The following is a 24,333-nucleotide window of genomic DNA, read 5'->3' on the forward strand; positions in this document are numbered from 1 at the left end:
TTTCTAACAAAAATTGTCATATTTTTTATTGTAATATAATCAACTTGGAAAACATCAGCTATTTTTTTTAATCTCTTTCAAGTTAGAAAGAGAGAATTTTTCTGATGTTTTGTCCGTAAACATGACAAGATAAGCTTTTTGAAGCTTGTGTGAGTGTTTCTCCATAAATGCATACATCAAATCACGCCTCTTCCCCTGAGGGGTTGACAGAAACTTCATCTTTCCACCTAGTTTCATCCACCTTCATTACTCTCTTCATACGAGTTCGGCGGTTTCAGATACCTTTTGCTTGAGCGTAGTTAATTTTTCCCTAAGTTGATTATATTTCCATATTATGCCCAATAGCTTATGCGTCAAATTCAAGAGAATACTTTGTTTTCAACTTTTTATTACTAAAACTCACGAAACATGCCTAATACAACAAGGGTGAACACAGTTCGAGACTTAATCTATATAAACTTACATCTTTCCATTAACAAGCTCATTTCATCATACGTACCAATATGATTCCTAGTTGTACTCACACATGACAAGTATTCGCTATACGGAGCTCTTTCTTTCTGATATTGAAGACCGTTTGCGACTCTGAATACTGCCTGAAGACATTTTCCTTTTAGTCTCTGTATGGCTTGGTCCAGGGCTAGCTGATTTGTTGAAGTTAGCATTGCTGGCCATTCGGTTAGCGTTTTGTAGATTAGAAGTTTTCCGTCTAACGGATGGTGAAGCCTCGATATTGTTTAGTTTAGCTATACTTGTTTGTGGTTTTTGCTCTATGATAGCCGGTTGTTGGTATTTCCCTACAGCATGCCAATGTTCTCTCTGCGCTTTGAGCGACTCGCGCATTTTTTCTTTGGCTTCAGCATTGTCTGCCAACATTTGGTTCAGCATTTGTATTGTCTGATATAACGCAACGGGGCTTAATAGTCCGAAATCGTGGAGAGAACACATGTGGAGAATAAAGTTTCTGTACAGATTCTTCTCTAGTAGCTCCTTCCCTTTCATTTGTAGGAACATTTGGCAGGCTAGCGGTATCTGGCAGTCTCCCACATAGTTGTACTTCATCACATGGAGATTCCACATTTTCATGAGTTCTTTTTCTCCCTCGTTGACGTCGGTGAACTCGTCTATCATCATCATCGTCTTCTGCTGCAGCCAAAGAGGATCCGTCTCACTTTCAGAGTCTATGTCCAGTTCGTTGGGGTACACAGGCAGGCAAGTTATTGTGTGATGATACAGTCTGAAAAGTAATTATGAAAATATTAAAATTAAAGCTAAACACTCTAAAAACAAGTGCATAAAAATTCCAAAGTGTTTGTTATAGAGACAACTAAATTAAAAAATATGCCATATATTGCATGACATTTAAAGTCACCCTAGTTTAAAATCACTTGTAAACTTTTAGTAACTGTCCGTAATATACTCATAGTTTGTATCAACATTGAACCAACGACAACATATACCTATTGCGAGAGTTTACCTATTATGTCCAGTGAGATAAGGCCTCTGCGCCTCCACCACCTCCGCGTCGTCCAGCTCCAGGAACTCGGCCAGGCTGTGGCGCAGCGGGCGGCGGGCGCGGCGCGGGCGCCACAGCAGCACGTGCGTGAGCGCGGTGCGGCGCGCGGGCCCGGCGCGCGGCCCGGCGGCGGGCGGCCCGCGGCCCTGCGCCGCGATCAGGTCGTGCGGCGACCCCGTGTACGACCCGTCGTACAGCTCGTTGATCGACACGTCGATGCGCGCGCCGCCGGGGATTGGCTGGAATTTTTGTGGTGGAAGACGGTCGTTTTGAGGGTTGAAAGAGAAAATTGTGCTTGTCATAATTAGCAAGAATATATGTAATGAGTAAAAAGGATAATAATATATGAATATCTGAAATGCCCGCGGGGAAATGTTAGATGTTCAGCAGTGGACGTCCTACAGCTGATATGATGAGGATCCAGACGATAGTCCGGATTACATTCTCACTTTCACTGAAATGGGAGTATTTTCATGTAAAATAAAACTGACTTACCCAATACAGAAATCCAATCAGAGGCGGACCCAAAGATCCTCTCGAGAGACGAGAGGCCACAACAATGGGATTAAAGACAAGAAAGTACAAAATACTCACGAAATAAGTGAAGTTGAACCTAGAATGGCACAGCTTGAGATGTTTTAGCAGCGAGTATAGAGAGCCGCAGTCGAGTGAGCACCACGGACAATGTAAGTCGTCACAGGCTTCAGTTTGCTGCCTCGAGTTATTGTTATAAAGGAACTGGTATATTATCTGTTGACGTTTTGATTCCCCTTCGCTTGCTTCTGTTTTTGACTTTTCACCTGAAAAGGAAAAGAAAATATTGCTAATATGCTTTCAATTAATGAACAGTTTTCTTGTAGTTTTCTTCATCATCCTGGCGTTAGTTTGGGTTATATCTTCTCCTTTTTGAAATAAAGCTACGCCGTTACGCGGCGGGGTACACCATTCGAAATGATCCTAGATTAAGTGAGTCAAGTTTTTACGCGAAACAACTCCCGTCAGCCCTTCGCAACATTTGCAGGGAAACTAAATCAATATTGAATCATGGTAACAGCTGCACTAGAGGATTTCCATTGGAAAGGAGTTCTATTATAATGTGTTGGGATGACACGGCATGAAGTTTCATTGTATTCTCTCTCATCTTGACATTTTTCCAGAAGCACCCTCCACCACTATAATTCGTAGGGTTTGCTTTCCTACTTTTCTCTTTCCACTTTTTTTTGTCTAGCGCGTTCTCAATTGTATGACTATTGTATTATGGGATATTATTAATATGTAGGTGCTGGATTGCATCAAGTGGAAATCCGTAGTCTCTGCTGACCCTAATGGGATACAGGCATGATAGTATGTACATATGATGAAATTTTTACATTACCATTTTTACTATCACTATTGCCGTTCTTCATAGACAAACGGTCTTTGCTCGAACCACTTTCCTTCTTAGCTCCATTAGTCTCGCTCTGCTGGTACAGTTTGGGCCGATTGACTAGACCGTTCGTCGGTTCCTGACTCCAACTCAATTTGAGTTTCAACAGTGGTCTCACTTTAAATATGTCAAATGGATTTGTGTCTGTTTGTAGTTCATTTTCCTGAAATAAAACGAGTAATAGTGACCAATCAATCGTCCATCGACCAATTTCGTAACTTCCGAGTCTGTAAACCACGATATTGACAGAATCACCGAAAGTCCGGTAGAAGCCATATAATAGAAAAGAAAGAAAGACAATCGTGAAAAGTGCCGTGTGGTTCCCGGCACCAGTACAAAAAATAATAGGACCACTCCATCTCTTTCCTATGGATGACGTAAATGGCGACTAAGGGATAGGCTTACAAACTTGGGATTCTTTTTTTAGGCGATGGGCTAGCAAACTGTATGGGCTAGCAACCTGTCACTATTTGAATCTCAATTCTATCATTAAGCCGAATAGCTGAGCGTGGCTTATCAGTCTTTTCAAGACTGTTGGCTTTGTCTACCCCACAAGGCATATAGACGTGACTATATGTATGTATGTATTTACAATAGTGAAATGACAATAAAGGTGTCAACATGTAAATATAAAGCACTGACATTAGGAATGGTCTCCCACTGCGCCATGAGCGCCTTGTGCGGCGAGCGCGCGATGGCGGCGCCGCGGCCGCCCGGCGCCGCGTCGTGCAGCACCAGGTCGTACTCGCCGTTGGTGAGCAGGCAGCGGTTGTGCTTGTCGTACACTATCAGCTCGCTGCCGTATAGCTTCGTCCATTTGTTGTCCGGCGGCGAGTTGAGGTGGTCCGTCGAGTTCGATTTCAACCTCTTGGTGACAGGTTCTGAGGGCAACAAAACAGATTAGCTTTTAGCTTGTTATGTGTCTACTAATAACTTAAGGTTATTTGTAAAAAGAACATATGTAGACGAGTAGTTCAGAAGCTGTCAGTATAGATTTGGTTTTCCTTGGATAGGTGATCACAAAGTTGTAAAGAAGGAATAAAAGGCTGTACAAATTTAATTTCGCATGCTGTTTTTATTAGTGAAGACCTGTAATTGGCTCTGAAATTTTTATTTTAAGCTAATGATTGTAACATTTGCTGTTGGTCATCCAAATAATAAAATAAAATAAAGTACTGTATTGTTATAATAGAAAAGGAAAGAAAACCAATTTTCATCCGTCAAAAAATAATGAAAATACTTACCAATACAATCGCCATTAGTAATTTCAGTAGAACTAGTCGCACCATTTGTATTGGCGGATGCCTTAGTCACTGTGACCCTCAGCATGAGCATGTAAGACTTTACATTGGGCCCCTGTGAGGGACTGAAGGTCTCGCTGGAGATGCTCACTGCGGACGCCATAGCTGGAGGTTCTGATGTGGAAGGGTTGAGTGGCACAGAACAGCTACCGACCTGCATGAAAATATTTATAACCTGAAGGATACTGTTTTTTGAGTGGTTAAAGTGTTGTTGCCTCTGAACAATGTTAGATCCCCTTTAAATATACTTTACCTACCTACCCCTCTTTACCAGAGGGGTAGGCAGAGACAACATCAATATTTAATTCATAACTCATTTATTAATTGATAATAAGTTGACACAAACATATTATCAATCATCTATACTCATATTGTTACACTTTCACACCTAGCTACATACATAAATTAATAATTTAATTACAACTATATATCCTAAAACTCAAATCTAAATTAAACCTAGTAGTTGATTGATTTTTATATAGTTTGGTTTGGAGGTAGTTCTAGTTCTGTGTGTGTGTGTTCAAGGTCAAGCTTGAGCTATTTATATTACAAAGAACTACCTTTTGCCTGCAGCTTTACCTAAAAGAAAAGTATCCTATATCCTTCCATACTATATGTATGCACATCTCCATAGATAGGTTCAGTGGTTCTAACATGAAGACGGACAAACAAACTCACTTTCACATTTGTAACAGTATGGATTGATGTTATTTGAATAACAATTTTACATGAACTTACTGAAACTTCAACTATAGCAGAAGAGCTTTCTTTCCTTTTCTTGTGGCATATCTTCAACAATAGTGTTTCCACCTTTACTTGGTAGTCTCTTGGGTCATCCAAACTTTTATCATAAAATCCTAGAAATGTTAAAGTCATGTAACCTCCTAAACTGTTTGGTTGCAGTTCTGTGCTCTTTTTTAGGGTGATTTTCTCTAGTAGAGTGTCGATTTTGAATCCACATCGACCCTTATTACTCCTAGACATCCGCCGTTTCATGTATGAAAGAGTTCTATTGAGGAAAATGGGCTGAAAATAAAATTATAGCTTTGTAACGTACTGAAAAAGTATGTTAAATTTTGTTTAAAACGGATGCTGCATACTCACCGAAAGCATATTGCGTGTTCGTAAGAATCTGTATATTTGAGTAGGTTCTGAAAAAGGCAAATAAATAAGTTACTACATTTATAATAAATGTTTATTGGTGAAGCAGTAGCAACACAACTATCAATACTTACTTTCGAATGCTTGTAAAAATAACTCATGGTCAGCTTGTAGGTGGTCAATTTTTGAGTTTTTGTTAGTGTCATTATCCTTATCACGTTTCTTGGGAGGCATTTCAAGAGTTTTTAGTAATAAATTATTGGTGAAATGAAACCGCCAAGATCATCAGTTCGTTGACATGACAGCGTCACTGCGTCAGGTCAATGGCCATAGATCTCCCATAGATACAGAATTACCGTAGGCAATCGAGTATTTGTATGGGAAATATTAATAATGACGGCTAGATAGATAGATAGAATTTCATATTTTATTAATAATTTTGTTACAAATTAAGTATCGGTTACATTTTTCAAAAGATGAAATCGTTCCTGCCGCGTTTACGCACATTTGGCCATCAATCAATGCAGCATTTCTAAAGTTTAAACAAAATGTCAGATTTTTGTCAACGTCAATGTCTGTCACTCGTGTAACATCACTCTCTTACAACAATCAAAGTCAAAGTAATGCAAAAGCAGAGGAAGGATAGAAATAATGAAAAACTTAGCTCAGCAGAAATTTAATTTACACTTGCAAAGTTAGATTAAAAAGCCTATATTTATTATTATTATTGGCATTCCAAGCTTTTTAAAATAATTCAAATATGTTTCTCTACCTGCAAACAACACAATGCAAAAGCTGACAAAAGAAAAGAGAAGGTTAAATAGAAGAATACGAAACATTCAAAGAAGTGCAATAGAAAGAGGCTTAGACAAAGAATTGTTAAAACATTATAATTACATCTGTAATTATGATCACGAAGCTGCTGCTTTGAAGGGTTCAAATAGGAAGTTAATACTGATATCAGTCACATTATTTATCTTATTAGTTATTAGTGGCATTGCAGTGAATACTATTTTAAGCTCTAGATGTGTGTTACCTAGTAATTATTTGGTGTGGGAGGCGACGCGGCCTCTCGCCGATTGTGTCTATTGCGAGAATGTTACGAAACCTATTATTCTACAGAACGTCACGCGGCGGAATTTCGCTGTAAGAACTTTTAATTATTACTTTCAATTTTACTTTGTTGCTGTAGTCTTTAATTTTGGAATAATAAATATGACGTATGTTTTTATTTACATTTGCATATATTATAAAAGTGTTATCAACATGGATGTGGAATAGCCATTATAGGATGCCAATATTCTTTTTCAGAGTTTTGCATATTCATCAAAACCCATAATAGTAAAAAATGCAATAAAACATTGGAAGGCAGCTAAGGAGTTAAATTTTAACACATTTAAACAACTATATCAGCAAACAGTGGGCAGTTACGAAAGCCTTGAAGAAGGGTGCCAATTCCTTAACTTTAAAACTGATCTTTTTACCTTGAAAGAAGTGTTTGAGATGCCAGAAGCTAGGATAAGAAATGATCCCGGAGAAAAGCCGTGGTATGTGGGGTGGTAAGTATTCATTATCTTCATGGAATAGTCAGTGTTAATAAAAAAAAAAATTGTAACTATATAGAGAACAGAACCCATATTCATACAAACCAAAACCACAGAGGGATCAAGTTTATCTTCTAGTGATTTAATAATCCAAAAATTGTAGTGGTAGACAATGTATTATTGTTTTAAACTTTTCTTCCCCTTGGCTTTATTTATTATTTTAAACTTCTGCCCACAGCCTAAGATTGTGTGCAAAATTTCCAGGGGTAATTGCCATCCAGATATTTTATCAAGAGTGAGACAGTATTATAGTGTGCCAGAGTTTCTTCCCCAAGATGCAGAGTTTCCCGCTACAGAAAACATATTTTTTGGATATGAAATGGGAGCTGTTATGCATGTAAATATAATTTGTTACTTTCATAAGATACCTACATATAAATATATAAATTATTTCTTGCATTGAGTGTACATACATACATACATATAATCACGTCTATATCCCTTGTGGGGTAGACAGAGCCAACAGTCCTGAGCGGACTGATAGGCCACGTTCAGCTATTTGGCTTTAAGATAGAATTGAGATTCGAATAGTGACAAGTTGCTAGCCTATCGCCTAAAAAAAAGAATCTCAAGTTTGTAAGCCTATCCCTTAGTCGCCTTTTACGACATCCATGGGAAAGAGATGGAGTGGTCCTATTCTTTTTTGTATTGGTGCCGGGAACCACACGGCACGAGTGTAACGGGTAGTAATAATACTTAATTACTTTTTTTATAAGCGACCAGTCCCTGATTACAACTTCAGTACTTTGGAGTCTCCTTCTATAAATAGTAATGAACAAGGGAAAGGTGAAAGTTGAGGCATAAAAAGTATTTTTCCTTCTGAAAATGCATTACATTTGTTTTAGAGAAATTAAATTTATTTGTCATAATGCTTAGTATCTCCATTAATTATTGTTTTTCAGTTGGACTATATCCCAAGACTGATGTGGCAGGGCCAAGTGAGAGGGAACAAAACATGGTCTGTTGCACCTGTGCCTGAGTGTGATCATATTTGCCATAAATTTGAGTATTATGTTGAACCTGGTGATGTAGGTAAGTTTCTGTCTATTTCTGTCTATATTTTTGGATCAGGCCTATTCAGGACATATCAACATATCTTATTTGGCTATAGTCCTAATGTATGCTAAAGGAGCCCGAGGTGCGGCCATGAGCACAATTCTGGATAGGACAGTTCAGTTGTTTTCACAAAACCTAACAGCTCTACAATATTAACAGGGAAATCTTACCTATATTGGGTAGAATTAAAAAAAAAGTTCTCAAAAATATGAAGGTTATTCTGACAAAACTAGATAATTACTCTTTTTAATTTGAAATGCCGTGTGGTTCCTGGCACCAATACAAAATAGAATAGGACCACTCCATCTCTTAAAAGTCGTAAAAGGCGACTTAAGGATAGGCTTACAAATATGGGATCCTTTTTTAGGCGATGGGCTAGCAACCTGTCACTATTTGAATCTCAATTCTATCATTAAGCCAAATAGCTGAACATGGCAATTCAGTATTTTCAAGACTGTTGGCTCTGTCTACCCCGCAAGGGGTATAGACGTGACTATATGTATGTATGCATGTTTAATTTAAAATCTTAGTTCAAGATGTTAAATGGTTTCACTGTTTATGATTTTGTTCATAAAAATGTTTCATTTCAGTTTTGCTGGATACTCGTATTTGGTACCACGCGACAAGCATTCCTAAGGGTCAGTTCTCACTGACCGTGCAATCTGAATACGGATGAACTTACTTTTATAAAGCTTTCTAAGTACAAAATATTTTTACATATCGAGATGCCAAATTTTACTATATCTTCTTTATTTATATAAGCTATTTATTCCTTTTTACACTTGAAATGTGCCATTACATGTAGTGCAACTACTAAGCTTTAAATTATTGCAATATTTTTTATTATAATATTTATTTCTTATGAAATGGTTTCTGGAATAAACTTTTTAAAATTTAAACAGGGTTTTTTTTAAATAAAACCAAAAAAATTGTTTAAAACATTTTATTTTCTAGTTCCTAGATCGAAAATATTCAGTGAAGGATTGGCGTCAATACCAACTTGCATAATTTAAATACATCATATAATTTAAAACCGCTACAATCGTCACAAATTACACTATACATCAATATAAATGTTAGACAGTCAATTTCGGCAGGGTGATTCTGTCCAATCCTTCACTCAAGTGACCTGTATTGTAAAGTTCACATAAAGAGATCAGATGTGATACTTGTAGGGGCAATAAGCTCATGCAGAGTCTTGAAATACAACTTCAGAATGGAATTTGCTGCAGAGTGTACATTTCACAACAATTATAAAATAAGTGATGCACTTTTGGGAACTATTGCAAGGAAGTTGATTCCATAAAAGCAGGTCTTCTCCCTTTTTCTTTATCTGAGATTGACCAAATAGAGTGTGATAGTTGTCAACACTAATGAATAACCCAGGTAGTTAAAAATACCCCCAGGTTATCAAAATTAGGCTCCTCGAAATAGATTCTAAAAGTGGCACTATCTAATATTAAAATAATTATACCTTACATGAAGGTCATAAACATGTACCAAAAACTTATTTCTCAAAACTATTGTGTAATGAAAATTCTGCATTAATCCTCAATCCTGGTTAACTAGCAATGTACAGCTCACTGAACCCAAATGCGCGAAATGCAAACTTACAATAACAATAAATAATTTTATATTTGACCAGATTGATGCCAGCTTTAAATGGACAATTTTAATTGACACATGGCAAAGTGTTATCACAAAAGAAATGGTACTGTTACATTGTACCTGTAAGAAATGGACATCGATATTAAAAAAAAATGTATTGCAACTACCCAGAAGCTCGAAGGAAGGTTTTGGCGCAGGGCAAACACACCCTTAGATTCACATAAGAGTTCTTCATAATCAAGCTAAACTAAGCATTATGGCGCATTCGTAAAGCTTAATTTAGCGTAACGCGACGTTGGTACTTTCATGTATGATCTAAGAGTTTTGTATGCCCAGAAAGACTGATTTGAAAAGTTACGATTTTTATTTGAAATATATTAAGATGGCAATTTTAAACATTAAGAATTTTCGAATATTTTGCGACATCAGATTGCGCCTAAACCTACAGGAAGGTAGATATAGCAATGAGACTGACACGAAGCATTTAGAAGAACTGCCAGACGCCAAGAACGGCGTCCTTGATGGCTTCTATGTACTGAGCCGGCACCCAGTACACCCAATACCTGGAAGCCTCTGTTGGGCCCAGTTGTAGACCCTGGAAACAAAATAGGTACAATATTGTAAACAACTTATTACAAATAAAACCATCCTCACTCTATAAGCTAAGAGGACCTAAAAGCATAATGGCGGAGGGTGATTGGGTACACGCCAAGATGAGGAAGCAAAGAAAAAAAAGTGCTTGAATAAAAACGAAAAAAAATAATGTTACTCCTGAAGGCTGTGCTGTGCCCTATAACATCGAAACCCCAAATAATATTATAAATGCGATTTTTTAATTTTTTTCGCAGTAATTGTTAAATTTGTTACTTTTTCTCTTCACGCGTTATCTACTAAACCAATCTTCTTGAAATTATGCATATTATATAGCTCAACAGTCCGGAGGACAGTATTCTTTTAAAGGTGGCGCTTAATTCGCGCGTGTATGTGGGGCTAAATTCGATCGGGCGAATCTGCAGGTAAAAGCTAGTTGATTATATGTACATATAAGAGTTGAGACGTAGGGGAAGTAAGTTCTTTCTACTAAGATTTGAACTGTGATGATGATAAAAGTTATCTAGTCAATACTTACCATAATATGATATTCTTCATGACCTTTTATTGGCTCTGAAGTGATACCTGTAGGAAAATTCATAGATGTTAGTTTGTTTGTTAACTCTTTATTGCACATAAAAATAAATACAACAAATTAAAAAACAGTCATTAGACTTATCCTAATCGTAAGTATGAATAAATATTTTGTTTAGTCACCACAATACATATTTTGGTTTTTCATAGTCGTACAGTTCACATAATTTTAGGCAGTGTTAAAAAAGTCAAAGTAACTTCATTGCTATTTCAAAATATACAAATGCATTTGATTTGTTACTTTCCATTTACACAATAGTTTTAATGATGCAGAAACACATTTTATTTACCACAGGCAAAGCAGGAAGACATGGTGGGCTGCTATTACTTGATATAGATATAAACTTACTTTTTATGGATGTCATGGCGAGCTTCTCCGTGCGTTCCTTAGTGCCCAGCCACAGTTGGTCTTGCTCAGGTTTGAATGTGAGCCTGACTTTCCCGCCATGCTTATTTAACATCCCACACAGTGGTATCGGGGGCAGTGGTTCCTATAAAGCAGTCTTTGTTAAACTAGGTATGTACATTTGATAGACTCTGGTGTAATAAACTACAAACAGAGCTGGGGGTAGACAGAGCTAATAGTCTTGAAAACACTGAAAGGCTAATTTCAGCTGTATGACTTTATGATGGAATTGAAATTCAAATAGTGCCAGGTTACTAGCCCATTGCTTCCAAGAGTAATATATTTTTTACATAAATAATCACTGAAAGGCCAATTTCAGCTGTATGACTTTATGATGGAATTGAGATTCAAATAGTGCCAGGTTACTAGCCCATTGCTTCCAAGAGTAATATATTTTTTACATAAATAAAGTTGTAAAATAAATCGTGTGAAAAAGGGGATCCTAGTGGTGGGATCAGCCCTCTACTCTTCTTCTTCTTTCAGGTATATATCTCGGTTACATCCTCGCATCTCAGAAGAGCCCAGGATATATATTTTGACTAGTTTTAACAAGAAGCGATTCCTGTCTGACCTCTGCATCCTTTGCAGGGAAACTTAGAGGAATTTGCCTGTTCAGTTGGTTACATTTTAGGAGACCCAATAAAAAGATAGAGTGGTCCTGTTCTAAAGGGAACCAAGGTAGGACCACATGGCACGAGCCCAGCCCTGTTATTGCCTCAATGAAATATTTGTAAGGCTTGAAACTGTTCCAGGTGCTGCATACAAAAGGAATAGTCTAAATAGAGAATCCCATAAAAGAGAGACCCATAGAGAAAAGCAAGGTTTGTGTTAAATGGTCAGGAATTTATGAAACATGTTAATTATTGTAGATTAGACTATAGTAATTTATCAAAGCTTACACTATAAGACTTTAATAACAAATGTATGCTAATGTTAATTTGGCATTACAGTATGGGAACATAAATAAAATGATTAATAGCTATAATAAAGCATCATTAGTTTAAATACTGGCAATAAAATATTATGTGCCAACCTTAACTCCCTTGATTCCTGGCATGACATCAGGAGGGATGCCCTTATCCAGAACTTTCCTGTGAATTTTCTGCATGCACAGCGGCTCCTTACTTGACTGGCTACAGGCTTTTTCTTCTAATACTTCCTGAAATAGACATGTGTTTATTATGATATTATAACTTCACTATAATATTAGAATATTATTTAGCACGCTTGGATTTCAGTAGAATACAATGTCATTATTGAAAATTTATAAATTTCTAATAGTCGGTATGTAGACCATTTGACAAATGGAATACCTACTAGTTCACTAGTTTATTTTTTTAATTTTAATTAACCAATACTTTTTTAGCAACAAAAAGTTGTAGTTTCTGGCTGTAAGGTTGACAGAGGTTACATCTTCATGTATGTAATTCATTATTCGTCTTCATGTATATATATATTGCATACAAACAAATCTTACCTTAGGTGCACTCTTCATAGCAAGAATATCATCCATTTTTGAGCCAACCAACATAACTTTTCCACCTTTCACAACTCCAGCTTGTCTTAGTGTGACATTATCTTTTGCCATGCCCTTGATTATGAGTTTCTGAGCTGACTGCGGCACCCCACATATTCTTTCCAAATGAGCTTTTAAATCTAACACTGTCGCGTCGTAAGCAAACGTAATGTCATGTTTTGTCTTGTTAAAAACTACAGTAAATTCGATCTGTTCTGGAATTTCATACACTTCAGACTCTTCTGCAAGCTCCGAGGTGCACGCGACGCTTGCGGGAGCCTCCATGTGCGATTTCTCACTGTCCACATTTGGTTTGTTGTCCGTCGCAGTCTTCGATGTTCCATTGGATATTAATGAATTTGGATCCCGGTTTTCAGTTGAATCCCCCTTTTCGGAAGCTAATAAACATACATTAAAACATGAGTAAGCACAATTTCTAGAACAAAAGGTTTCACTTTGTACAGGCACAACGACTCCAAATAAATATTTTGACAGTAATTTATGAATCATAGGCACTATTATCTTACCAATATATTCCATAATTTAACTCGAATTATTATTGTAAAATGAAAAACAATATAAACACTATATTGTTTTGAAAAAATAATTAAAATACAGCCGATAGGCTGACGTGAAGCAACAAATTTTACACAGACAAAAAAATTGTAAAGAAAAATAGGTAGGATGACAGCAAATGACATGTCATATTGACAGTAAACGTTTAGAACTCATATCTTGGTACTACGTATGTACCATGGTTCGACAGTGTACTATTATGTAGGTACTTAGTATTATATGAATGCTCACGGCTAAAGCCGGATTTACATTACGAAATTAGTGGCTTGAAATTAGTTTGATAAAAATAATTTGACCAATTATTTCACGTGTAAACGTTTTGTTTTACAATTCATGCATTACTTTTGTGAAAATAGAGTAGTTTCGTGCTATGCGCATATTTTTTGTAAAACAAATGTCATGCAACTAATATAAATATATATAGGATGATGTCATATCTAGGTATGGATTTCTGATGACGTCTTAACGTAGTATATACGTAACATCAGCCTAAAATATTGTTTTCTATTTGTCAGGAGCAAAGCTTTGTCTAGATACCTACATGTTTCAGAACGACAATTTAAAAAAGATTCGTCCGTTTCCATGGCGCTAAATTTGTAAACAAAACAAGATAAACTGAAAATTAATTTATATAATTAATATTAACATACCTAGGTATAAATAGGAAAGATTATTATTCACTTTAGCAGACATGAGCTTTAACATTGACGATCCATTGGCTGGCATATTGAGTGATGGAAGTGATGATAGTTTTTTTGATGACGATATTATAGGAAAGAAAAAGCCAGCGAAGAAAAAGATGACTCCAACGATGGAAAAGAAAAATGCTTTATTTGATTTAGATTCCGATAAACCGGTAACGTCCGATAAAAATACTGGTATATTAGAAGAAAAGATTGAAAATCTTTCTGATTTAGGGAAAAGGGATAGTAGGAAGGAATTGGATTTTGACTTAACTTCCACAAAAGTTAGCAAAGATCCATTTAAAATGGAAATTACGAAAAGTAAAGTTACAGAAAAAATTGATACTGTGAAATCACCTGCCAAAACTAAAAGCGCTAGTCATGAAGCTCTTGATATGTTAGGTGAACTAGGGGTAACTAAAAAGGAAACCATGAAACCATTGGAGAAGGGTAAAAGTTCACAATCTTTGCTTGACGATATTCTAGGAGGGCCATCGAAAACAGTTGTAACATCACAAGCCAGACCAAGTACCGGTGCAAAAAAATCGGAGTTCGATTTCGATTCAATTTTAGGTATAAATGAAACTAAGCAAACGGTATCTGCTGCGGCCAGAAACGTATCTCAAAAACCTGCTACTGTCGCCAAGTCAGAAAAAACTAAAGAGGATGCTCCTAAGAAAAAGACTAGTGAAGATTGGCTTGGTATATTTAAAGATAAAGATGAGAATAATGATGAAAATGATGATGATATGCCAGCATGGTTAGTTGGTGGAGATAGCAAGAAGAAAAAAGCAGAACAATTAAAGAAAGCTGCAAGTAAACCAGCAGGCGAAGAAGTAAAAAAAGAAGTTAAAGCAGAAGAAGAAGCCACTAGACAAAAAGATCCGATTCAAATTAACATGGAGCAAATCAATGTGCCTCCAAGTGCAGGGTTGCTATACGGAAGCAATGAAAATATGGCAACGGAGGGGGCCACTTTATACCTACAACAGCAAGAATCCCAGTTGATGGTAGCACTACAGCTTAAAGCACAGGAGGAAAAATTGGCTGCATTGCAAAGTAAGTAGAAAATAGGGTTATAACAAAATGTGTTTCTTTTATTGTCTGTACGTCTACCTGACTTGAACTTAGGTGATCAAAGTGGAATAAATCGTAAGGACAACTTTATGCAGTAAAAAGTATATTTACATCTTATATTTTTTATGGACAGTGCGTCAAAAAGAAAGCCAGAGGGTACAACGCGAGGCAGCTTTAGCCCAACATGCGCAGTTGGATGCCATGCTTCAGCGTCAAGCGGCTCACAGACAACAGATGCAAGCTATCATCTCTGCTCACCAGGAACGGATTACGCAGAGAATTAAGGTTTGAGGTTCTAAATTGAAAGTTCGTTAGAAAGGAATGCTATGGTTTAGCGTCCAATGGCTTATAGGCGAGCTAACATCAATTAGCTATGCAGGATTCTTAATGCCACAATTTATCAAAAAGAAGCCAAGTGTCGTTCTTAAAAGTGTTCGGCTCTTTAGAATAGGACCATACCGTCTTTCATCAAATTGTGTTAGATTCCCATGTTAATAGAAACACACAAGTCAGATGAGACTCACTACATATCCAGGCTTCTCCTAAGAACGCAAAGGCCAGGCGGATAAACAGAAAATCAATCGCTGTGTGATGAGCTAAAATCCACGTGACTCATATTATTTATGTAATTTTTTTTAACTTTTTTAATTATTTTTAATTTGCATACAAATTTCACAAAATTGAGCAAAAATAGGTTTAGGGGCAAACTAATATATCAAAAATATCGTTTATAAAATAGGCCCTATTAGGAACTAGCGATGTAGATGTAGACGGTGGAATCAACACTGATGCTGAAGTGGAACCAACGGAACACAACAATGAAACGCCCCACATGAAAGAGAAAAAACAATTGCTTCAACTAGTACAATCGTTACAAGAAAACCACGACAAAGAGATAGATCTTATGGAGACATCATATAGGTAATTATTACGACTGCATTTATTTTGCTAGGCTAATAAACTTGGGATTTTCCTTAAAGGCAATCGGCGAGCAATCTGTCACTATATTCTCTCATCTCAGTTTTTAATCTAATTAATATTAAATAAGCCATAATTAATCCATACAACTTGCCGTGGAGTTTCAGTCTCCTCAAGTCTGTTGGCTCTTTCTACTCTGCAAGGGATATAGTCGTGACTATACATATGTATGTGTATGTCATTTACTACATCTAGTTAATCTTAGATAGTTCTAAGCGATACAATATCAATTCGTGATGGTTCATAGTTTGGCACCTAAAACTTTTAGTAGTATTCTGGCGTTAACCGGCTACTACGTGTAACGTATTGCCTAAGTAATTCAGGTTTTATACATAAAGCAACTCCGATTCGACCTGTGCAACCTTTGAAGGCAAACCTGACATGTCATCACCCTTGGCTCATAGCAAAAGCTACACTAGCGTTTTTATGGATGTATCCATGGGAAAAAAATTTAGTGGTCCTATTATCTTTATAGCGGGGAACCACAAGGCATTCGGTATTTCAAATCGTATTAGCAGGGCCGTCTTTAAACTATTTGAGGCCCTGGGCACATTAGGATCATGGGGCCCCTTCGACCTTGAGAAAACTCTATTTAGTTATAATAGATAAAGAAATTAGACAAACATGGTTTTACATTTATTTTTATTTAGTAACTAACTATAAAAAAATAGGAAATATAAAAAATAATCTACAAAAGTAACTCGCTTAGCATAAAATCCTTAGATTAATTCTATGTTGATTGCAAAGGTACCCTTCTAGATTTAAGATGAGCAAAATCGTTAATCACTTCTTCAAAATCTATGGTATTGAGAATATCACATTCTATGGACATTAGCGACAAACTAGTTAATCTCTCTTAAAGCATTGTACTTCTTAATTCATTTTTTATTCTTTTCAATTTGGAGAAGGAGCGTTCTCCGCTGCAGTTAGTGACCATCATGCTTAAAAATATTCTCAATGCAATTTCTACGTTAGGAAATGTGTCTTCAATTTTGTTTTGCTTTAATAGATTATATACTTCCTGTACACTGTTAGGTGCTTCATTTTCACTCTGAACATTTTTAAATGTTGACATTCTATTTCTAACTCTTTTTCTTTTACATCTTCGTGATAGATTTCAGGAAATTCTTTGCATCCTTGTCGTATCTCTTCGGAATTCAGAGTTTTTAAGTGAATAAATAAACTAAAACGTTGACTAACGGTCTCTAACAACACACGGTAACACTCAAGGTATCGATTATTGGAAGAAAGGTTTCTACGTTGAATCGCTCTTTTCCATTCAATTGGACTGATGGCGCAGAGCCATCAAAAAAACTCTGCTGTGAGCTTCTACGTTTTGTTCTTTGAGATAGATCCTTGTAGTCAGATTCTGGGTTCTTTTCTTTGGCAGATGATTCGAAGTTATCAAATTTATCCCTGAGGTTAGTAATAAAATCATAAAGTGAAGTGAACAAATTGGTTGCAACGTCCAGTGTTATTGTTTCTTTCTGAAGATAATTATTTGTTTTGTCTATTCTTTCCAATATAGAGCTCCAGATTTCCGTCAGTATAATAAATTCTAGATTTCCCATTTTCTAGACAGACTAAGGGCTTCGTCTCTAGTTTCTCGTGCCTGTCAAAGCTTCTATTATTCGTTTATAACCCCCATGCAAAGCGCTTACTGCATCAGCTCTGGCTGACCATCTGGTTTGTGAAAGACTTTTAACAACTTTTTTGAACCTAAATGTTCTGTTAACATATTCCATCTGTGGGTAGAGCCCGAAAAAAAGTTGTACACTTTCTAAACTATTTCAAAAAACTGTGATGCCTCCGGTACACACCCAGCAGCATGGACACCTACCAAGTTTAGTGAATGTCCCGCACATGGTATAAAGGTGGCGAATTCACATTTTTCCTTAATTCTTGTTTGTAGACCACTATACTTTCCCGACATATTTGAAGCATTGTCGTAGCTTTGTCCTCTGCAATCTTTTATGGGAATATCATGTATCTCTAAAAAATTTAAGATGGTATTCGCTAAATACTTAGATTTATGCTCTTTAACAGCTATAAATTTCAAAAACCTTTCAACAGGCACACAGTCTTTTACGTATCGAATGATGATAGTTAGCTGGTCAATATGAGACAGATCGGGCGTACTGTCAACGCTAATCGAAAAATATTTTGCTGATTTAACTTACCTCTTAACTCAATAATTACACACAACCCAAATAATTTCCATTGTTTGGAGATCCTAGGATTTCATTATCGCCACGAAATGGAAGCCCTCTCGACGCCAAAAATTTTACAACAGCTACAATCCGTTTAAATAAGTTTCTCCAGTAATCGACTTAATTGATGAATGAATTAATTTATTTTGAATAGTTTAAAACATACACACAGCCAACATATTTTTTACACCAATACCTAGATATTTTCTGTTTCCCATCACTGACCCATCGGTCAAAAAGTTCAAGCTATGTTATACAAGGTATAGCTATGCGCATGCGGAAAATTAAAGCTAATAACCGTAGGTATTGTAGTAAGTCATTATCATCAGATTTTTAAAATTATTTTTTTTTTCGGTAATACCTAAGTATCGGTTATCATTTGGTAATCTGGCAGGAACTAGGGGGCCCCAGTCGATCGCGGGGCCCTGGGCACGTGCCCATAGTGCCCAGTGGGGAAGAGGGGCCTGCGTATTAGTACGAATAACAAATTCTTTGCATCATCCTGTGCTTAGGTTTCCATACATTTAGAAGTATGAATTTCGTAGAACGATACCCAGAAATCATTTCATGAATTCATACTCTTCCAGACGACAACTAGCGTTCTTAGAGATTTCACTAAGCCAATCTGAGGAAAGAATGAAAGAAGAAAGCGACAAATTAGTAAAGTTCTATTCTGAGAAGATAAGTTGGTTGGAAGAGCATCATCACTTGCACAAGAAATTGACTGAAGACAATCTGAATGAACTGACAGAGAGGCACAAAGCTGAAAATGAAATGCTGAGACAACAGTATTTAGAGAATGTGAGAGTGTTACAGGAACACCATGCCTCTCTTATGGAGAATATAAAGTAAGTAAATTAGAAAAGAAGAATGTTAGGAATAAGTTAATGTGCTTACTTCATTAATATTATTGCCGAGGCGTGATTTGATTTTGAACCTGTGCCTCCACCCGCATAAGGCATCTTATTTATCTTACCACCAATACTTTTGGAATTCTGGATGTACCTAGAATACTAGTAAAGCTCCGAATACAGGAAACCAAATTTTATGTAGTTGGTTATTTTCTAGGAAAGCTGTAAAACAAGAACAAATTCTCATACAAGATGCAGCCGGTTTCTCATCAAACTTACAAGAGTTGGTAATGGATGTCAAAGAAAGTAAATCTCAGTGCCAAATTTTAGTAGAAAGAGTTCAAACTATATCTGAAAATAACCAGAAAGATATCGAAAGAAGTTTACAGTTCAGGGAATCGCATATTAATGGTAAACTATCTCAATTTAAAAATATATTTATGAGTTCTTATGTACCCGTGTACTTATTGATGATAATCCTTCTTTTGTTTTAGATATACTTGAACAACTAAAGAAAGAACGTGAAAACTTTGAAAATGAGAAATCCGAGACAAGAGAGATAGTCAAAACAATGGAAAATAGACTGAAACAAATGACTAATGTAAGAATCAATAGATTAATGAAATAAAATTATATAAAAATAGGTACAATTACCTAATTTTTCTGTTTAGATGATGGAGGAAGATGCGGCTTCAATGAAACAGAAAAAAATGGAGTTTGAATTTGAAAAGGCAACGTTCAGTAAACAGACGGAATTTGCGAAAAATCTGTTGAAGAAACAGGATGAAGAAATTAAGGTACCGACTAGTTTTGAAATGAATATCTGACACAATTTTGATCAAAACCTTAATCGATTGCTAAATAAATTTCAGATGATGAGAGAAGAGATCCAAAAAGAATATCAGGAGAAAATATCGAAAATCGACGAAGAAAAGAAGAAAGCTGTGAAGGACAGTGCATTATTGGCAAAAGAAAAGGCTTCAATACAAACCGTAAAACAAGAACTGGAAGTAAGATAGTTATCAATTTTAATAAAAAATAAGTACGTACTTAACTAAGTGCTTAAGTAGAGATTTTAACTTTTTTCCAGACATTGAAGGCAGAATTACAAGCTCAACTGGAAGAAGTCACAGAAGAGAGATCAAAGCTTAATGTGGACAAACAGCACATGCATATGGAAGAGCAAAGAATTTTAGCGAAGTATATAATTCCAGATAATGTAATCGTTTAATCTTTTGAAATATTTTAAATTCCACTGAACTTTTGTTTGTTTTTATAGGAGTCGCGACTTGGATTTACTAGCAAAAACCGCAATAGACAGGCAATCTCAAGCAGACAAGAAATACTCTGAAGCGGAATATCTACAGCGTAAATACGAGGAAAGAATACGTCGCATACAAGAACACGTGGTCTCATTGAACACGAGAGAAAAGCAAATAGCCAGGGAAAAAGTTGCATTGTCCAGAGAAAGGTTGAATCTACACAACGAGAGGAAGCAAATTGAGAGTAGACTTCCATGCTCTTTATGTAAATCTTCGCAAAATGTGCCCCAATATTATGAACCAAATTATTTAACAGATTTTAATGTTTCCGTGACAAGAGATGGTAATGCCCCAAACGTAGAAGTGAGTAGTGCAATGAATGCGATAGAACAAGAGATGGCATTTTTAATGAGTAGGAATTTTAGCTTGAGACACGGCGCTACTACGGCGGTACATGAGGGTAGAGGCGGTGGTGATGACTTGCAAAATAATCAACCTGAGTCGGGAATCTTGAAGGTAAGTGTATGTTTTGTTTCACTTTGGTAGAATTCGTATAGATAGTGGTTATTTGATTCATATACACGTTTTAGACGTTATCTTTCTATCCAGCAATACTTCGTATCAAAATCAAGATGTGATCACAATAATGGTAATCAATTAGCTATCAGCTGTTCGTCCATTGATAAAAATAATTAGTCACCTTGTTATTTTATACATAAAGATATATTTATTTCAGGATTACATGGATCCCAAATTAATGATGCTACGTTTGGACGTTCAGCAAGTTCTAAGTAATTTAGACCATAGTAAAAAAGAAGAGGAGGAAAATATTAATGTAGAAGAATAAGAGAATGTTGTAAAAATAAGAAGACTGAATAAAGTTAGAAATTATTTAATTTACATATATGACTGTTATTTAAGAGAACATTTCATCAATTTAGAACTAGTAATGCATGTTATCAAAATGTACATAAATACCTACTATACCTATTTCCTAACTTAAAACTATAAATATCTGTAAAAATATACACAATCTCTCTTAACTAATACAAATATATAATTAGGTACTAGTGAATGTGGCTATATAATTTTTTTAGGAATACACAATCCACTGATGGCTAATGTCTATATACCTATATTTTATTTATACATTTCAATATTAACAATTATATTAAAAAAGTACCCATAGTAATAATTAGATACATCCAGTCTTTCATAAAAATTGCTATTAAGTAGCTTCATATTCAATGTCTTCATGGACGGTCTGGCCTTTCAAATTTCCATTTATGTCACAATATTCGATATTAACCTATGTTCACAGATCTTTATCGTTCCTAAGAATTATATTTTCTATAGATTTTACAGCATTTTTAGACAAGGAACACCACTGTTTATTAATTAGGTAGTTTCATTTGAGTTTCTTATCTAAGACTACACTATACCTACACAATATTTACAAGAAATATATAGAAATCTACTTCGTTTTTGTTTAAAATGTTAAAACCTTGATAAAGGTCTTCTGGTTATAATCAAAATACACGAATCTCAATAAAATGTCCATCAATTTTCATTTTATCACAGTATACATAACCACCAAACATACTTAATTTTTAAGATTCAACTAAGTACTAGGAATTTCAGAAAGATGATAATTCGAAATGATACTCAAGATGGACTAAACGTTATGACTTATTTTGGGCTACCTCCTTCTGATATTTTACTTCAAGTAGTTGCGGATAATTTTCGACAATAGCTAGAAGAATTCCATCGATATAGTTACGTAGTTGCACGTTCACATCTTGTTGTTCTTTCAAAGCTTTTTGTAACTGTGGATAAAATAGAAGCAATAAAATTAATTTTATACATAAGATGCAAGAGGTACAAGTCTTTACTACAATTAATAACCGTTTTTTAATATCGGTGTAATTAAAAATGGTGAAAGTAGTTCAAGATGTTCTCTCAGGTTTTGAACGTGATGCGTTAGATTCAGAAAAAGTGAAATAATAACATATAGTAGAAAAAGGTACAGCGTCCGCTGAAAGAGTTACAGAGAATGTTAATAAGCATGCAGTTAGCATTAGAATACCAGGTTACCATGCAGAGTTAGTGAAATATCGTACCTTTTCCAACTCTATGCTGTGATCTGTTTGTGTATCGTGGAGCTGCAAAAATGCATACACATCATGTAGTAAGTATTGAAAACAAAATAACAAGCGAAGCTGACAATGATATAAAGTTTAACGCATTAGTAATCAATAAAGAGCGTAATATTGATGGTGAAACTAATAACGTTATGTCTGTCAAAAGAACGTTTTTTTAAAAAGCTACAAGATTATGAACAGCAAATGATGTTAAAAAATTTAAGTCCCAGTTAGGTTGCGTCACTACCTACTGAAGAAGATAAAAATTACTTAGAGGTATGTGAAAACATTATCGGCACTATAATGGAAGCAATTAAGATAACCAGTCATGCCATTTGCATCGATGCTCAGAATTGGCACAAATACGTACTTTGTAACGATGTTGGCAAGCGTAAGTAATGAATATAAATGAAATGTTTCTACCAAATACAGAATACAAGGCAAGTCAAGCATGATATATTCTTGTTAGGCGTACCAAGCCTATATTAAAATATATTCATAGCCTATATTACAATATATTGAATGAAAAATTAAATGATGAACCAAAACATTCCGCTTTTCTCTTTAAAATTATGATGTAACCTGAATGTATGGACAGACTAAATACTAATACTCATATATTTTTTAATAACTTTATGAGGCAATTGTTTCTTTTTGTTTCAACATTGTAATTTTAGACTTAGAATCAAATAACTATTTCCAGATTAATGTCATTAAAGAGTTTAAAGAACTTGATAATTACCTCATCATCACTCATTTGAGATAGCTCGTGGGCCAGGGAGTTGGTGCCGACGAGCGGACCGCTGACACCGTCCAACAAACTACGACCTTCTTCCACTCCACGCGTGAGGATCTGTGCTTGCAATTCTTCTTGGGCCTCTGAGAGGGCTGAAAAGAGAAAAGAATATGTTGATAGATAAAGATATTTTATGATGACCTTAATCAAGATCGAAGGAATTGGAATAATATCAGAGAGAAGAGTTTTAACATTAACGTGTCATAATTTTCAACATTTGCGATGACACATTTACCAGTACTAACACTTCTACATATACTCTTATTCCGAATTCTACGATCAAGATACGCTAGATAAGATAATAGTGATTGATTATTATTATTATCTCGACGGGACCTTTTTTATGTAAACCTTCGTTTAAAATACGTAATAGCTAGAATCTACGATTATGTTTGCGTGGGCTCCATAATTTCGCAGCCAAGGGTAATCTAAATTAGTCTTCAAGGTCCATTCAATTACGTGAAAGTGAACTAATATACAAGAATAGAGATCAAAGATCTATGAAAATCGTCGTTGATACATCAATCATCACAATATAAGTTATTTTCTTACAAAGATTTTTACATTATTTTAATATCAATACTGTGTAAGTGACAATTCTTGTTCGATTTCAGTGGTGTAAATTAATTTTGTCCTACTTAAAACATAGACAACAATAAGAAAGTACGTACATTTATTCTGAGTCCTAAGCAGCGTTAGTTCCTTCCTGAGCTCATCAAGCCTCGGGTCGGGCGGCGGTGGGGGTGCTTCTCTCAGTCTCTGGAGCTCCAGTTTAGCAGTCGCTAACAATTCGGCGGTTGCTGCGGCCGCTTCTCTTTCTTTCCTCTCCGCTTCCCGAGCGGCTGTCAGTTGGGCGACTAGTTCGCCGATCTGTTCCTGAGCTTCGCGATGCGCCCTTGCTGCTATGTCGGCATTAGCCCGTAAGGTTTCTGCTACTCCGCGGAGTCGTCCCACCTGTAATTTAAACGTTTAACTGGCTACATTTTTAGATTGACGAGACAGTGTAGACTTAGAGAACTAGAATAGGTAGGTACCATGGA

The 24,333-nt window shown here is 35.9% G+C and overlaps 5 protein-coding genes across 9 annotated transcripts in view; 2 read left to right on the forward strand and 3 right to left on the reverse strand.

Annotated features, from left to right (window-relative positions):
* Nucleotides 1-323: 323 nt before the first annotated feature.
* Nucleotides 324-5,757, reverse strand: LOC106135168 (polycomb protein suz12-B). Its single transcript, XM_013335396.2, has 9 exons — nt 5,479-5,757; nt 5,348-5,394; nt 4,982-5,269; nt 4,187-4,397; nt 3,585-3,823; nt 2,892-3,105; nt 2,111-2,316; nt 1,478-1,755; nt 324-1,237 (listed from the first exon to the last, which is right to left on the reverse strand). The coding sequence occupies exons 1-9, from the start codon at nt 5,576-5,578 to the stop codon at nt 541-543; spliced, it is 2,280 nt and encodes a 759-aa protein (XP_013190850.2). The 5' UTR covers nt 5,579-5,757; the 3' UTR covers nt 324-540.
* Nucleotides 5,758-5,958: 201 nt separating this feature from the next.
* On the forward strand, nt 5,959-8,880 carry LOC106134972 (uncharacterized). 2 transcript variants are annotated; one of them, XM_060946540.1, is made up of 5 exons: nt 5,959-6,490; nt 6,656-6,891; nt 7,153-7,285; nt 7,851-7,980; nt 8,595-8,880. In XM_060946540.1, exons 1-5 carry the CDS (start codon nt 6,131-6,133, stop codon nt 8,678-8,680), a joined length of 945 nt encoding a protein of 314 aa, XP_060802523.1. In that variant the 5' UTR covers nt 5,959-6,130; the 3' UTR covers nt 8,681-8,880. The 2 variants fall into 2 exon arrangements, with proteins under 2 accessions (XP_060802523.1, XP_013190579.2); XM_013335125.2 differs by having other exon boundaries at nt 5,960-6,490; nt 6,656-6,903; nt 8,595-8,876.
* A 52-nt stretch (nt 8,881-8,932) lies between these two features.
* Nucleotides 8,933-13,404, reverse strand: LOC106134930 (ubiquitin domain-containing protein UBFD1). The gene is made up of 6 exons (XM_013335076.2): nt 13,247-13,404; nt 12,681-13,117; nt 12,237-12,362; nt 11,147-11,288; nt 10,742-10,788; nt 8,933-10,207 (listed from the first exon to the last, which is right to left on the reverse strand). Exons 1-6 carry the CDS (start codon nt 13,257-13,259, stop codon nt 10,097-10,099), a joined length of 876 nt encoding a protein of 291 aa, XP_013190530.1. The 5' UTR covers nt 13,260-13,404; the 3' UTR covers nt 8,933-10,096.
* A 582-nt stretch (nt 13,405-13,986) lies between these two features.
* On the forward strand, nt 13,987-21,203 carry LOC106134863 (fas-binding factor 1 homolog). Its single transcript, XM_013335005.2, has 11 exons — nt 13,987-15,037; nt 15,189-15,340; nt 15,795-15,976; nt 18,831-19,091; nt 19,312-19,505; nt 19,589-19,695; nt 19,766-19,891; nt 19,967-20,104; nt 20,185-20,294; nt 20,374-20,872; nt 21,093-21,203. Exons 1-11 carry the CDS (start codon nt 13,987-13,989, stop codon nt 21,201-21,203), a joined length of 2,931 nt encoding a protein of 976 aa, XP_013190459.2.
* Nucleotides 21,204-21,232: 29 nt separating this feature from the next.
* LOC106135078 (rab11 family-interacting protein 4) overlaps nt 21,233-24,333 on the reverse strand; it is a 67,964-nt gene continuing 64,863 nt past the window's right edge. For 3 of the 4 annotated variants that reach the window (XM_060946704.1, XM_013335264.2, XM_013335266.2), the window contains 4 exons: nt 23,965-24,247; nt 23,240-23,385; nt 22,477-22,518; nt 21,233-22,182 (listed from right to left, as the gene is read on the reverse strand). In XM_060946704.1, the coding sequence (XP_060802687.1) occupies nt 22,039-22,182; nt 22,477-22,518; nt 23,240-23,385; nt 23,965-24,247 (615 nt within the window). In that variant the 3' untranslated portion in view covers nt 21,233-22,038. The remainder of the gene's footprint in view (nt 22,183-22,476; nt 22,519-23,239; nt 23,386-23,964; nt 24,248-24,333) is intronic. The other variant, XM_013335265.2, reaches the window with a different exon arrangement.

Source organism: Amyelois transitella, chromosome 11, assembly GCF_032362555.1.
Source record: "Amyelois transitella isolate CPQ chromosome 11, ilAmyTran1.1, whole genome shotgun sequence".
In the NCBI taxonomy this organism is placed as follows: Eukaryota; Metazoa; Arthropoda; class Insecta; order Lepidoptera; family Pyralidae; genus Amyelois; species Amyelois transitella.